Genomic DNA, 15,586 nt, shown 5'->3' with positions numbered 1-15,586 from the left:
TAATAAAAAAATAAAAAAAACAGCCATGTGACTTAAAAATTAATTCACAAATTATGTACCCTCCAGTACTGATAATACAAACAATAATGCAGATACACATTAACACTGCATATCCTTCTTAGTAAAGACTTGTTGCATATTTTATACAGAACACATTTAAGTTATTTCTGGAATATACAAACGTGTAAAAAGAATCGTCATCTGGAAACTTCACTCATAGACTTCATTCCGACGGACGCTGAGTTTAATCTTTTTTTTTCTTTTTTTAATTCACAGTTGGTAAGATTCTTTGTTCATAGTTACGACTTCAATGTTCACATATAACGTCTGAGCGCCTCGCACCGCACGCTCACAAACGCAAAGCACTCGCCTCCACTGAGAGACACGATCGCAAATATCCAGGCCAATGAGCCTCTAAGACCGAGAGTCACAGTGTCAGAGTATTTAACTGTTAGATACATTATGATATAATAAACTATACTGCCATGTATATATATGTATGTATTTTAGTTATTAAAATATATAAATGTCCCTTTTTGAGGAAATGGCGGAAGTCAAGCAGGAGTGGGTTATTGCACACGGCGGCAGTAGTAGCCAAGGACTTTGCATTTTTCACACAGGTGCTGTGGATGTTCCTTACTCTGGTCAGACACATCCAACCCGTCTGGTTTCTCCAGAGGTCGCTGGAACAAATGAAGAAGAAGAAGAAAGAAGAGAAGTTTACAGCTCCACAATTATACACAAACTGCATATGTTGTTTGCAAGATTTCATTCAAATTTAGAGGGGACATATTATATCCTATTTCTCCAAGTTAACCTAGTTCCCTGGTGTCCTAATGAACATGTCTGTGACATGCTTTGGTCAAAATACCATAAGGATGAAGCACCACAGCCCTGTTCAGAACGCTCGGTTTAGTAGTATCTCTTTAGTTCCACCTTAAAAAAAAGTAACACGAAACTTAAGGGACAGGAAATGACATCAGCCACAGAGGCTACTGGGAGCTAACAGCAGTTAGCATTTGGAAAAGTGATCATTTGCAGGCTCTAGCAGGCACATTGCCGTCATATATTACATGTGTCCACTGGACACATAAATCCTCTGAGGCTGGAAGTTTGTGTAGGACTCTGTGCTGCACTGTGGAGCCAAGAACTGGACTTCCAGTTTTTGGATACCGTTGCCCTCGCCAGCACTCTCGCGTGTTTTACGGACAAATCGGAGCTCCGTGATACAACAATATAAGGAATTTAGCGCTTTGTGATGTTCCAATGAGTGTGGAAGTCAACATCGAGTGTTTTATCTCCTGTACTTAGACTGAGGAGGACCACAAAAACATGAGTGAGTCATCTTTTTTCACACGACTGACAGGGCCTCCAGAGTCCTAAATATAAGGATTTAAATGATTAAAAGGTTAATTTAGCACAATATGTCCCCTTTCATATTTCAGCATTTAGCAGTTTTTCCATTCACTCAGCACAGACTGTGAGTCTCTCTGTCTTTATGGGTATTTTTCTATTAACAAATCATCACAGACATTCTTACACTTTGCAGTTGTTGCAGTACAAATTAAAAAAATAATAATAATAATTTGCTGTGTAAATTAAAGGCACCATATGTAAGAATGTGGCCAAAAACGGTTACTACACTCAAATTCAAAATACAGAGGTCTTTTAGGTTTCATTTTCTCCGCCATTGTAACTCAGACGTAACCGGCAACCCGTGGTTGCTTGGCAGCTGAGGCTCTACTGACTGCAATGATTGGTAGACGGCGGTTGGTGGCGCCACATGCCAAAACGTAATTTGCAGTCTGCAAAAGATATTTTTTAATGTGAATATTTTGTCTGTACTATTGTTGTTGGTGAGTTCAGTTTGTTATATGAACATTATTCCTGAGTCTCTGTGACATATTAGGAGGATTTTATGGCCAGTTGCTTTAGATTTATATAAATTTATAAATAAAATGAAGGAGTTAGTTAAGACACAAAGAGACAGTCAATATGTTAAGAATATGGAGGCATTGAGCTGCGACTAATGATTTTTGACATAATTGATCATCTGTCAATTCTTTTCGAGTATTTGTTTGGTCCACATAATCAGAACCAGTCAGAAAATGTGGACACATGTTGACTGGTGGTTCCCCAAACCTCAAAATGATGATGTTCTCAGATGTCTTTGTTTGGTCCGCAAACCAAAAAAATGTTTCAGTTTTTTAATGATTTCTTTGTCAAACGGAGCAAAGAAACCAGAAAACATTCACATTGAAGAAGCTTAAGAAGCTTCAAAGGGGGGAAAATAATCTATAAATGTATTGCACCTCTAATGAGCCTGTGTGTAAACTGTGAGGGAGGTGTTGTGTGTATCATTACCTGCTTATGGGGGTAAACATTGATGTGGCACTTGATGCACTCTTGCCCCATGTTGGCCCAGGAGTTCCCGCTCATCCACTTCCTCTTACATTTAGGGCATTTGTATTCACCGAAACACCTCTTCTTTCCCTGGTAAGGAGTCAGGCCTTCACCTTTGGGTCGAGCCTGAAGAGAAATGCAGTCCTTTCTTTATTATACTCATTAAACTTCATTAAAATTGAATTTGCTCTTGTAACATTGCGTCATGTACGATGATCCCTACAGGCTTCTCCTGTAGTTTACAAAGCCAGTTATAAAACTGAATGTGCCTTTAAAGTTGTAGAAGAATGTGAGAAGGTTTGCTGTGTGTTATGGTTGAGGCTGAGGGAGTGGAGGTGTGAACCCAACACTGTGTACGAGCACATGAATGTGATTGGTCAAGGAGAAATGGGGAGGAAGATTTTTGGCTTCAAACATGTGGCTTTTGTTTGATCTCAGGTTGGATTTCCTGAGTTGTTTTTATTTCAATTACACGTGTAATGGTGAGTGCTGTCAGGAAAAGGAAAACACCTTAGAGAGAATAAGTTTCAGTCAGAGTCTTGTCAGCCGGCCCACTTCACTTACTAAACGCTTAAAAAATGACACATTTCCCCAGTCCTCAGCAGCTTGACGCACATTTCGGCCTTTTCCAACGCGTCACCTTTAACTGGAGACGAAGTGACCTGCTTGGCTTCTTTGGAAAGGAGCCAATCAAAAGCTCTGCACGCCTGGAACGGGAAGTGATAGCCAAAGCTTTGTTGGTGGTCAGGAGACATGATTTGTTTTAATAGGAAGAATAAACAATCAATTCATCCCGAGACAAAACATGCTAAACAAACTCAAAAGTAATATTTACAATCCTGCCAGAGTCAGCCACACCTTTTTTTTTCCCAAAAAACTTCTCTTATCCAACTTATCTATTAATAATGTAGAAATAAGGTAAACCCTTTGTCTTATAGAACAAATATGACATTTTAATGCTTTAATGGTTTATTCCTAGGAAGTTGGAATAAACTGTAATTTATTTGTTGGACAGAGAAGGAGAAAAGGAGAAAAGGAGTCTCAGCTTTCCCATTAAAAATGAACTCAATCCCTCCAGCTGTGTTCCCAAGGGACCATAAAGGAGGCCCCAGCCTGTGTAGGGACCAATGGTAGAGGCCTCCCTGCTATAGGACAAATACCTCAGGCTCTCAGTCATCCCTCCCAGCTGGCCCCAACCCACCAATCAGGACACCAAGATCTGAGCAGGGAGGAAATAAAACCCAGATGAACTCTGCACTTGTATAACATGACAAAATCCAAAAACCCATCACAAAGAAATCATCTCGACAAGACTGGTTTAAATTAAAAAGCACCTCAGCAGGGGAAAAAAAAGTAGGGCAAGTCAAAATTAAGATGGAGTCCACACACACACACACCACGCTGAGGAGCTCGCGTCCAATCTTGTTTTGATTTCACAGCAGAAATCAGGTTCAAAACTTCCCAACAGATCATTTTGTTCATTTTCAGGACTGCATCTGGTTTAAAAAAAAAAAAAAAAACACGCTTAAAGTTACCACAGCTAAGTCTCTAACTGTTAAGGCCACTGAGAAGGCCTGTGTTTGCCTCGCTGAGCCACAGTGAGGCACTGTGGGAGGTCACTTTTGATGGCAGCCCTCTTTCCCGAACCCCCACAGGGGACAGCAGACATGGAGAGCACCATCTTCCTGAGGGAGGAAACAACTTTCACTCTGCAGAGCAAGCAAAACAAACTCTACCTACAGTCTGGACCTCACGGGGCAGCAAAGGGCACGGCACACACCGGTGTTTCCACATGGTCCCATCCGAGATATGACGCTGGCAGTCGACATGAACATCACACTATTGACCCGACTTTGACTGGGGACTCGTACGCCAGCAGGAAAGTTTGAGTCAAATCCGAGATAGGCACTTTCATTATGATATAATGAAGGTGAGAACGTGCACTTGTGCACTACAGAAACCATATTTAGCACGCTAAATGTGCACTTCAACATTTTGCATGAACATTTCAAGAATACAAATCAATCAAGAACACTACTAATACATGTACACACACCTTTAGTAACTCTTTAAAATAACAATTCAGAGGATATCACATTGGATATCACAGAGGATATGACATTGTGACCTGACTTGGAGAAAAATCAGAAAAAACGTTATTCTGTATATATCAGGGTATGTGGTCGAGGTGGAGCTGAGAAATTCTGACCAGAGTGCGTAGAAAAAGAAACAAATAACAAAAAAGAAATTCATTGAAGGTGCATTATGCAATAAATCTATAGCAACTGGCCATGAAATCCTCCTAATATGTCACAGAGACTCAGGAATAATGTTCATATAACAAACTGAACTCACCAACAACAACAGTACAAGCAAAATATTTGCATTAAAAAAAATATTTTGCAGACTGCAAATCATGTTAATGTATTGGCATGTGGTGCTGCCTACTGCCGTCTACCAATCATTGCAGTCAGTAGAGTCTCAGCTGCCGAGCAACCACAGGTTGCCAGTTACGTCAGAAAAAGTAACCTAAAAGACCTCGGTATTTTGAATTTAAATGTAGTAACCGTTTTTGGCCACATTCTTACATATGGCACCTTTAACTAATGATAATTATTAGAGTCACCTTGTGTCTCGCTCCATCTTAATCTAATTTCACTATACCAGCGTGTATATGAGGAAGAGGAGGATGATGAGAGAGTGAATTATGTTATTGGAAATAAATCTGCCTAATGTGAAGAGACTGTAGTTGACTTTGCGCGTCCCATTTTACACCACTGTATTTTAACATTGGCGGTAATGGTGCTACTTTGAGAGCTCAGTATTTTCTCAGCTGGTACTTGGTATAAAAAGGTTTGAGAACAACTCAATTGGTGCAACCATTCTGTGTTTAAAAGGAAAAAACAGAGGCATAATGTACAATAAAGGGGCTATTATAGGGCTGCAACTAACAACTGTAATCCATCCATTCATGTGTCACTTATTTTCTCGATCAATGGATGAGTTGTTTGATCCATAAAAATATCAGAATACGATGACAAATGACAAGTAAGAGTTTAGGTTTGTTTTTAGCAACAGAAAACATGCACTAAACATTAAGAGTAATGTGGACAAAGGGGTAAATCCATATTTTTTCTTTCCCCTTTCCTTCCTACTTCAGCAACGTCTCAATCATTGTTCGGCCTTGACAAAGTTATGCACTCCACTAAATAGCCATTCTAGTTTTTAATCTGTCCAATTGTTGTTCAGACATTCTACTCCAAACCACAAATTTGAACCTCATGTTGTATCGGCATTCAGAGGGAGAGTCGAGCAATCACAAGTCCTTAGAGAACATTTCCCCAAGACCATGAATGTCACTTCTACATTTCATGACAATCCATTCAAGTAACTGATGAGATAATTCAGTCTGGACCAAACCAGTGGAGCAGCCCAGAGCAGCTAATAGACCGACGTTGCCAACTCTTGATAGACATTCCTCGTGACTAAACCCATGAAGAGAGACTTTTCAGTTTTTGATTCCTGATATTTGATTGATCTTTGCAGTCTGAAACCATGTGTGAGAAATGGTTTAACTTATCCCAACCGAAACCCATACTTTAAACCGTAAACCAGCCTCAGAGTGTATTGGGCCAATGCAAAGCCAACATTTTAAGGTCGCAGCAGATAAGCCATGGCCCAGATCCTTAGTAGCCTGGTGAGAGAGGCCCAGAAGGTTGGCTGCCTCCTTCTGCCATCATCTGGAATCCATCAGGATAAACAATGGACTTCTCCAAATCCCCTCCTTCTCCTTTCTCCCTCCCTCATTCACTCTCTCCCCCCACATCCATACCCCCATGAGACATTCATCCTGGAAATCACAGCAACACCAGGCCTATTGGATAGCATGTGGTCAATTACTCCACACTGACAAACCCACAGTGCTCTCATCTCTTCGCTGCGACTAATTTGTATCAGACCCCTGCAGGATCGGGGGGGAAGCCCAGCTGTAACCAAAGCAAAACAACACATTAATGCCTACAGTCTGCACTGCAACAGGTCGCTGAAGACTCCTGTTACAACTTTAGTGTTACTTACTATCATCTTGTGAAATCAATTATCCCAGCAGGGTTTAAAACTGCAAAAAGATGACTTTCCATTTTCCTTAAAAAAAGGATTATTATATATGTACAGTATTACTGTATCTGTGTCAGTTTAACTGCCGAGAATCCCTCAATCACCAGGGATTCAGTTTTTATTAAATATCACAGTTGTGTTCATATGTGCCAAAATACTTTAACACTCCATCTCTTAAAATAGTTGATGTTCTTATTACATATGTGTCTTAAATCTGAAGGAGTTATTAAAATGTCCAAGAAAAGCATCCGTGTCAGTTACTTGCTGTATATGAGACAGTGGAAAAGAACGGCACCAGCATGCCATTGTTTTGTTCTCTCAGTGTGCCATTGGTGCTGAACTCAGCATTCCTGTGTATCCTTGCACAAAGCCTCTCAACCAACTTTACCACATTGATAATAAGCACAAACCCCAGAGCTGTGATTCAAGGAAACAAGATATAAGACGCTCCCTGGCCAGTGGCAGCAAACTGATGTCCTGTGTTACACAATGGTGCTTCCTTTTTCTCCAGAATCCATCAGGGCCAAATGCTCCACTTGTAGAAACATCCACATATCAAATAATTCCTTGAGCAGCATGAGGCAGTAATCCCTCCACACAGCCTTTCTGTAAATCTGGCACATCTGAAATATTGAAAGGATTAACGCTCCTTTCCAGAAAATAAATGTGATTATGCGCAAAAACAACTGGAGGCCAAAGCACAGATGACTGCTTTTCTGTTTTACTACCTCTGTCTTCCATCAAAGTCCATTGTTCAGATTATATATAGCCATTAAACCAGTGGAATTATGGACACACAGATTTGCATACATCGTGTCTACCACCATTTATTTCACATAGTGTTGCTTTCATAGGTGCACTATTTACCAACACACCACTGAGTCCAACTGAGCTCCAGTCCTGGCTGTGGTTGAGCTGATGACATATACAGCTGTAAACTGGCTTTACATTTCACAACCAGTGAATGACAGGCGCAGGCGGAGTGCCAGGCTAACGCAAAAGGCAACAGAAAGACACAGCTGCTGAGCCACAGTGAAGAAAGCACAATCCTTTAAATGCTGTGTGGGGAGTAAACTCTGAGATGGTGGGTTGGTCTGTGGAAGTGATTTCCAGGTTCCCAGGAGGTCGCCAACAAGCCAAAATGTGAATTTAATCGTATTATTTCGGTAATCGTCGCAGTCGGGGCTGGGTTTGAACAATCGATTCATTTACAGTGTTTGTTTTAATATGTGATTTTTTGCACGGCTCAACCTGTTCAGTGGTGATACCTAGCCTTAGTGTGGAAATAATTGCATAATTTGCTTTACATATCTGTGGTTAAAGAACCTAAAATGATGGAGTGTGGAGTGGCAATCAAACACTGATTTACTGCATCATACAGTGAATGAATGTGCCATCTGACATGATAAAAGTGAGAGTGCAAATTAGATGATTGTGGTCCATAAAGACTGGGAGTGTCTGGGTTCTGGTGGGAGCTAATTCAGTTTTTTGTTTTTTTTTATCATTCCCTTATTTTGAACCTAACATAATCCCAAACTAGCAGCGACTTAATATGACCCTCGCCACTCCCAAGTCGCTTTGGATGCAAAGTGAGAGGTTGTTGACGGCGACAGATAACTCAGCAAAAGTGTACATTGTAACATTAATAGATTTTTAAGACCTTTCAACATTGTATTTAAGACCTTTTATGAGATTTTAGGAGAATTTAAGACATTTTAAGGCCTTAAATTCAAATTATACGATTTAAGACTTTTTAAGACCCCGCGGATACCCTGTTCATATAATCCCCCTCCTCATCCAAACAAGTCTATCTCCCCCCACACACACATTCCAGTGTTTCCTCTATCTTGCTCATCCTCCTCAGCAGATGATCTCGCCAAAAGCAACAGACAGCAAACTGAGGACAGATAAGACATTTATCAGCAGTGAAAACAAGAAGACCAAAGCAACAGTAATCTCACAGTGTTGTCTGAGATTCACCAGTTACATATTTGGCTGTGAACTGTTTCGCTCCACCTGGACGGAAGCGCACTGTCTAGTTCTAAACCAACACTGATAACATTATCAGCGTTTGGACTGATATATCAGCAAAGGCCTATTGTAAAAGATCTATCATCAGTAAAAACTTTGAAGAAAAGTGCCATTCTTGGTATATAATAAAAAGGAAATGTTCCTCCCTGGCTGTGGATTCTTTTTTTGTTATTCAGTCAATTGTTCAGTCGTGTACTGCTGAATCCTGTCAAAAAGAAATACTTCCCCTCCGTTTACACTGTGTATTTTAAGTTAAGCTAAAAGTTCTTGGTTCCAGGTTCATTTTTGTCGGACTGATTTAAGGTGTGGCATCACTCTTGTCATCTTAGTCTGTTCAAGAATAGTCATGTTTCCATAAATGTTGGAAGGTCACCAAATCTCAGTCATTTACAAATAAGGATTACAAATAAACTATGCCAAGTACTGATTTTAGTCAAATGTATCATTTTTCAATCAATTCTTACACGAGATGTTGTAAATACCACAACACCAAATCACAATAGTACAGGAGTTAGGCTGCGTCTCAGACCAGTTTTACTTTAGTAATATGAGACAAAATCCAATTAAGGACAAAAAAAATATGGGATTAAATGCTGCTTAGAATCTAATCACAAAAGACTTGAAAATATCTTTGTTTCAGCCTTCAAAGACCAAATATAAGAAAGGAATTCCCCCGAAAAGCCATGCAACTCTCAGAAGTTCCACTGTCCAGATGACTTTTCAAAGCAGACCATGTTTATTCAAACATGATTAAATTCTAACTATGAAGCCTTACACCCATTTCCTGCGCTTTCCAATATTTTGGATGGAGACTTGTCGGCAGCTGCTCACTGGCCCTTTAAATTAATATCTGCTAATATCTGATAACCGCCTCTTCTCATACAGGCGGACTGACTCAGACGGAGTCGACTGCAGTCAAGCAGAGCCGGGCGAACAATGCAGCCCGACTTCTTGACCTCTGGATCCACGGCCCCTCTGGAGAAACAATGCTCTCCTTATTTAGTCTAGGCCCTTCCCACCATATACACCCAATTACTGTAAGCACACTGTCACTTGTGTATTCCCTTTTTAAGCAACCAGCTACTTAATTGGCAAGGAAATAAAATGATGTTATGATGAGTTCACAGATGAAAGGTGTTAAACTAGCACTAACATGGGCAGAAATTCCAGCTACAGAGAAAGATTCAGCTCTTCTTCACTTGAGACCCTTTGTCATGACAACAGGGCCGTAATCATTGCTCCGTGTCTAAAATATGAACAACACATGTTCGATCTGACATCATCTTTCTAAAGCACAGCAAGAGCAGCACAGAGCCAGACAACAGAAATGGTTTCCAGGTTTTTAAACATTATAAAGGGGGGGGGGTGTGGCTGCAAAGTCCAAATGTAAATATCATGGAGTAATCCTTTGACATCTTCACCCCCTGGTGAAGCAAGTAACACAACTCTCCACAATGCTGTCAACAGGGTGTTTACCACAGGCATGCGGAGCACAGCAGGGAAAGTATTTCTCATTCTACACATGCAACCCTGAATGTGTTGACTGATAATTCTAGATTTTAATAGTTTCTCATCACCTAAGGCCTCCACTCAGGAGCAATGTGTGTCTTTATCAAAGGAACAGACCTACAGAGCTGACATGGGCCCCATTCCACACAGAGAGAGAGGGGCCGTTGAAGGCCCCACACTCCCACTTCCTGTGTGCTTCTTCTCTCATCTTCCTGAACCGGGACATTCTTTGATTCCTGTCCATACAGCTCCTCCAGTGCAAACCAACGGAAGCACGGGGGTGTCGTTTTTTTGAGACGGATAAAACCGATAGTTTGCAAATATGTGAAAATGTAAAGACTTAGAAAAGCTCCCTGCGATTGATTTTCTCTGCATTCCTCATTTTACGCCACTTACTTTCGCTCAGCTGCATCACTCTCTTCCTCTGTGTTGGCAGTAACAGTGGTGATGAAATACTTTGGGAAACATGGCTATTTGCTTTCTCAAGGATTTATATTTCAATGTCTGTCCAGTAAATATGAATGAGTTAGCTGGAGCCAGCAGCTGGTAAACTTAGCTTAGCATAAGGAGTGGACCAGGAGTGGTCTTCTACCAATTCTCCTTAAATATTAATATAATATTACATTTCATGTTGATGTCAACTAGAGCTGAAACTCACGATTATTTTCGTAATCGATTAATCTGTCGATTATTTTCTCGATTAATCGATGAATGGGTTGGTCCATAAAATGGCAGAAAATGTTAAAAAAAACATTGATCAGTGTTTGTCAAACCTGGAAATTACGATATTCTTGAATGTCTTGTTTTGTCCACAAACCCAAATGATTCAGTTTTAATGATTTCTTTGTTATGTTGAGCAAAGACTAAGAAAATATTCACATTTAAGAAGCTGAAACAATCTGAAATCTTGCTTTAATCATGAAAAAAGCTTCAAACTAATTAATCGATTATCAAAGTAGTTGGCGATTAATTTAGTAATCGATTAATAATCGATTCATCGATGAATCGTTTCAGCTCTAATGTCAACGACCCGTTTGATTTAAACACCGTCTCTGGTAAATCACATTCAATAACTGCAATACATACAGGAAGTGCTTGGGGCAGTAGACTCATTCCTCCCATTGTGTATACACCAACTACTATCTCGGACGTAAAGCTAATGCTAAATAACACTATCACGTAGATTATATTGTTAATCTAGTGTCTTTTCAGACTGATGTTAGTTACTTTTCAATGACGGTGGTAACACAAACAACCTCCAAACACAAAACAATGAATGACGTCATCGTTTTTCCTAAAGTAGCAAATTCGCTGTCTACGCGGAAATGCGAGGCCGGCATTGAGTTTTGAGATTTCCCCACCCTGGGAGGCGTTTTTCAAAGAAAATACCTTTTCATGCCGTCTCCATGTGGACGAAACGCCTCTCTGACCAAAAAAAAAAGCAATGCATGTTCACCTAAATCCATAAATTTGTAACTACTTATTATTTTTATGCTAAGCTAGGCTAACCATCTGTGGGTTCAAACTACACATTTACCATGCAAGTTATCAATCTTCAAATCTAACTTTTCAGCAAGAAATAAGAACATCTTGTAGCCAATTAATTGGTCTCTCATACCTGCAGGTTATAAACTTTGCTTTTCCATCATGTTCGTAGAAACTTCTGGCACTTTTGAAAGTTTAAATGAGGGAGCAATCAATCTGTGTTAATATCTTTTAGAGCATGCTACAAGCTGACAAGCAATATTCTTTTTACATGGCAAAACTAACTCATTACACTAGGTTTCTTTATATCATCAACCAGTCAAAGCTGGTAGAACGTCTACTTCTTTCTATGTTGCGTCTTGGACACACCCTGTCAATTAGTCATTTGATTATTTCCATTACACCTAACAAATGTCAGGCATTTCCCTCTGAACATGATCAATGGGAGAGCACAGCTGCACACAAGGCACTGGTAATACTTCTTTCGTGTTTGGAGTAGAGGTCGTGCCTGGTTCCCCAGGAAAACCTATCATCTTTCATTAAGGCCAGCTCTCAGATCCAATCTGGCATCTGCTGCTCATTACCAACCTGCCGTGTGGTACATCTACCTCAGATACATGCTGAGGAATCTATTTCATTCTGAAAAAAAAAACTAGAATTGTACAATTTCCCTATGATTACAAGCGAAAAGAGGCGAAGATATGCCAAAAAAGTGCGCTGAAGCATGTGAATTTGATCTAGCAGAAAGATCAAATTATTACCTTATGGCTATCTCTCTTTTAGACAACATGTCAAAGCATGTTGACGTATTTGACAGATGCTTGAGACACACATGCACAGCTCTTTGCACCTGACTGAGGGTACAGCATCCCCAATGGAGCTCACCTGAGGGCAGTCTTTGATGTAGTGTCCTTTATTGAAGCAAAGGTGGCACAGGTAGTTGGGTGGGGGCCTTTTGCTGTGTTTGCGGGTCTCGGGGGACAGGGAGAGGTCTGAGAAATGGTCCGCCAGAGAACTCAGGCCATCCACGATATTGTTGATGGACCCGTAGGGCGAGGAGCTCTTGTAGAAGTTGTTGTTCAAGGCCTGTGAGAGAAGAGAGAAGAACGCGACATGATAAAAGCCTGGTTCTGGATGTAAAGACGGAACATTAATACAACTTCACACAATCCCTCAACTGATTAAAATGAATGGAAAATATATAAATAATTTGAAATTTGTAAATACATTCACTTAAAACAGGTCGTTTTGTTCAAATAAAAGATTTAAATGGGCCAACATTCAGAGGGGTTTATTAGAAGAAATGTAATGCTACCCATAAGTACTACTAATACATCCTGTATTCATTTTAAAATATGCCTTTTACATGTATTTATGCAAGGGCCTTGCTTTATGGAGGCGGCCATCTTGCGCCGCCATATTTCTACAGCAGCCAGAACAGAAGCCAGTCAAAGATTGTGTTTTAAAGTGGAAGTCTACTACAAAAGAATAATACAAACATTAATTCTGGCATGCGAAGGCCACTGTAAAGTTCCCTGAGGCTCATGGGAAAGGGAGGAGTTTGCGAGTGAGAGTCTGTCTCACCATTAGATGTCAGTAATTCTTACACAATAAACATTTCAATGTATAATGTGAACTGAAGTGAAAGCCGGATACTCTGATGTGGAAGATTTTTTCTTTGTTTGACAACTCACTACAGATTATCAGATGTGTTGGTTCATATTACATTTATCTATAAACGGATTAATACACTTATCTTTTTAACGATACACAAAAGTACCTCTCATTTCATAAAGACAAAGACGAACATTGTTGCGCCTCTACAGAGAAAGAGTATTTCAGGCAGCTTGTCAGTCCATCGCCCTGATTGATTCTCCTGTTTATCTCTCCGACAGTGGCCGACTTTATTTCATTTCTGCAGATGCGCTGCCTTTAGCACATTTACTCTGTGAGCCAGTGGTGTCCACTTCCTCGTCAGAACAAAATGCCTTTGTCGTGCATTATTCCGACTGCTCCTATTGGCACAACACAATCAGCATCATTGTGTCCCTGGAGGAGACGGGTGCTATGGCACCGCAGGGCAAACATGAAGAACAGCCTGCAGACACTGGCTGTTTACTCTGAAGGCATCACAGAAAGAGGATTGTCATCAGATGCACTTCTTGTCCACGTTCTTCATGAGACCTCTGCATACCGCTGCAACTATTATCTGACATGAACAAGTTCTCAGCTCTTTAATAGTGAATATTTATTTATATTCTGGTGTATTTGCTCATTTTAACAGTAAACTGAATATAATTTGGTTTGGCAAAATAAAACATTTATGGATATTGACATTTACCCCCAACATTTTATGGACCAACAACTAATCAGTTAATAGGGAAAATAACAAATAAGCCTTAGAATTAAAGCCACAGTATGCAAAAGTGTATTTTGCTAATAAGTAAACAAGACACATGTTCACTCTTCTTTTACAAATGGGTAATAATAACAGAGGTTAAGCAACACAGATCCCCACTGAGTAGAAGCAGAGGCCAGTCAGGGTGAAGCCTCACATTTTTAAAACCTTGTGAGAGGCTTTTCCAAACCTGCAATTCCTCCAGCAGCTGCACACTCTGACACCAGAAAACAGTCTGAACACACTCGAGCACTATATACCATGATACAAAACACATATTCATATGCTACCCACTTACCACAGTGTGACCCAATGCTGGGCAGGCATGCAGGTGAGGTTTGCTGTATGGGCTTCAGAAATAACCCAGAGTGAAATGAGTGGTGTTATATATTTGTGGACAGCCAGGAGAGAGTGAGATAAGTGAAAGATGAATTCATTAGGAACGGTTCAACAAAGCATGAATGACATTAAAGAGTCACACCTCGCTCCTCAGCTGGAAGAAGTTGTTGAGATAGTTGGAGCTCAGATCAGCGGCGCTGCGCTTGGAGTTGTTCATGTCCTGCAGAAAAGTGTCCGACTCGGCTTTGAACGCATCGAAGGCGCTGCTCTGGCTGTCTTGCAGAGACATGTAAACCCAGTTGAGCAGCTGTGCAGGTTGGTACACGGCGGCACCAGTCTCTATAGCGGACATCATGATGTTGATGTTGTTGCTGGTGGTGGAGGACTGCGCCCCTCTTTTCGCTCAGCACCGTCAGAACCGCCGGGTTTTTTTGGATCAGCCAAGTATTTTCTGTCATCCCCACTGTCCTGTCCCGGTCCCGGCTGGTTGGGTGTGTGATCCCTGTGTTCACCTGAGGGAGTCCTGTAGGACCCCAGTAACGGGACTTCAGTCTGTCAGGGAGGGAGCAGTGGAAAAGGCTGAACGTGAATACCAGTTGGAGCTTGGAGCTGCGCTCTCCGGACTGGACTGTGGGGGTGTGCGTCACGGCGGATAGGAGGACCAATGGGCTGTCTCTCTAAACTTTTCTTTATGTTCACATGTCTCTATCTGATAGGAACCCTCACTAACTAACTAAAACCTAGTGAGTGTTTGAATGAACTTGAGTAAAAGTATGTTCCCAGAAAATAACTTTGGTAGAAGTTGAAGTCACATCTTATAATATTAAGTAAACATTTAGTAGGCTATATGACATTTAATGTACTTAAGTATCAAATTGAATTGTCTGATATAAAATGTACTTAAGTTTTAGAAGTAAATGTGTTTAAAAAAAAAGGATTGAGCCATGGTGGCTCAGTGGTTGGGTGAGTTGTCTTTTAACTGGAAGGTTGTGGGTTCAACTCCTGTGTCCTTGAGCAAGACACTTAAAGGGAAAATTAACCAAGAAAAATTGTTTTTCTTGCTCATTTTCAGAGATAAATGCGTCATGTGATCATGAAATGGGAGCGCTCTGAGACACATGTCCCATTCCCAAAACAACAGAGGAAGTTGGGATTGGAAAAAATTAAATCGACTATTCGTCAACGTCAAAGTCACTTCCTTCAAAGAAAATAAAAGCCCTACACTGCTTTTCACAGAGTTTCTGTAAATGATAACACGTTATGAGTAATCGATCTTCAAACACAGCAGCCTCACAAGGATGTTAA

At 40.6% G+C, this 15,586-nt stretch overlaps 1 protein-coding gene across 1 annotated transcript; it reads right to left on the bottom strand.

Annotated features, from left to right (window-relative positions):
• Positions 1 to 563: 563 nt before the first annotated feature.
• On the bottom strand, positions 564 to 14,636 carry LOC310939547 (zinc finger CCHC domain-containing protein 24-like; the record flags this gene model as incomplete). The annotated part of the gene is made up of 4 exons (XM_083904321.1): positions 564 to 683; positions 2,365 to 2,529; positions 12,430 to 12,630; positions 14,424 to 14,636. The coding sequence occupies 4 exons, from the start codon at positions 14,634 to 14,636 to the stop codon at positions 570 to 572; spliced, it is 693 nt and encodes a 230-aa protein (XP_083760447.1). The 3' UTR covers positions 564 to 569.
• Positions 14,637 to 15,586: the final 950 nt, after the last annotated feature.

Source organism: Microchirus variegatus (genome assembly GCF_963457635.1).
Source record: "Microchirus variegatus genome assembly, chromosome: 17".
In the NCBI taxonomy this organism is placed as follows: domain Eukaryota; kingdom Metazoa; phylum Chordata; class Actinopteri; order Pleuronectiformes; family Soleidae; genus Microchirus; species Microchirus variegatus.
Note: the sequence above shows the minus strand (reverse complement) of the source record. Positions and strands in the feature narration are given on the sequence as shown.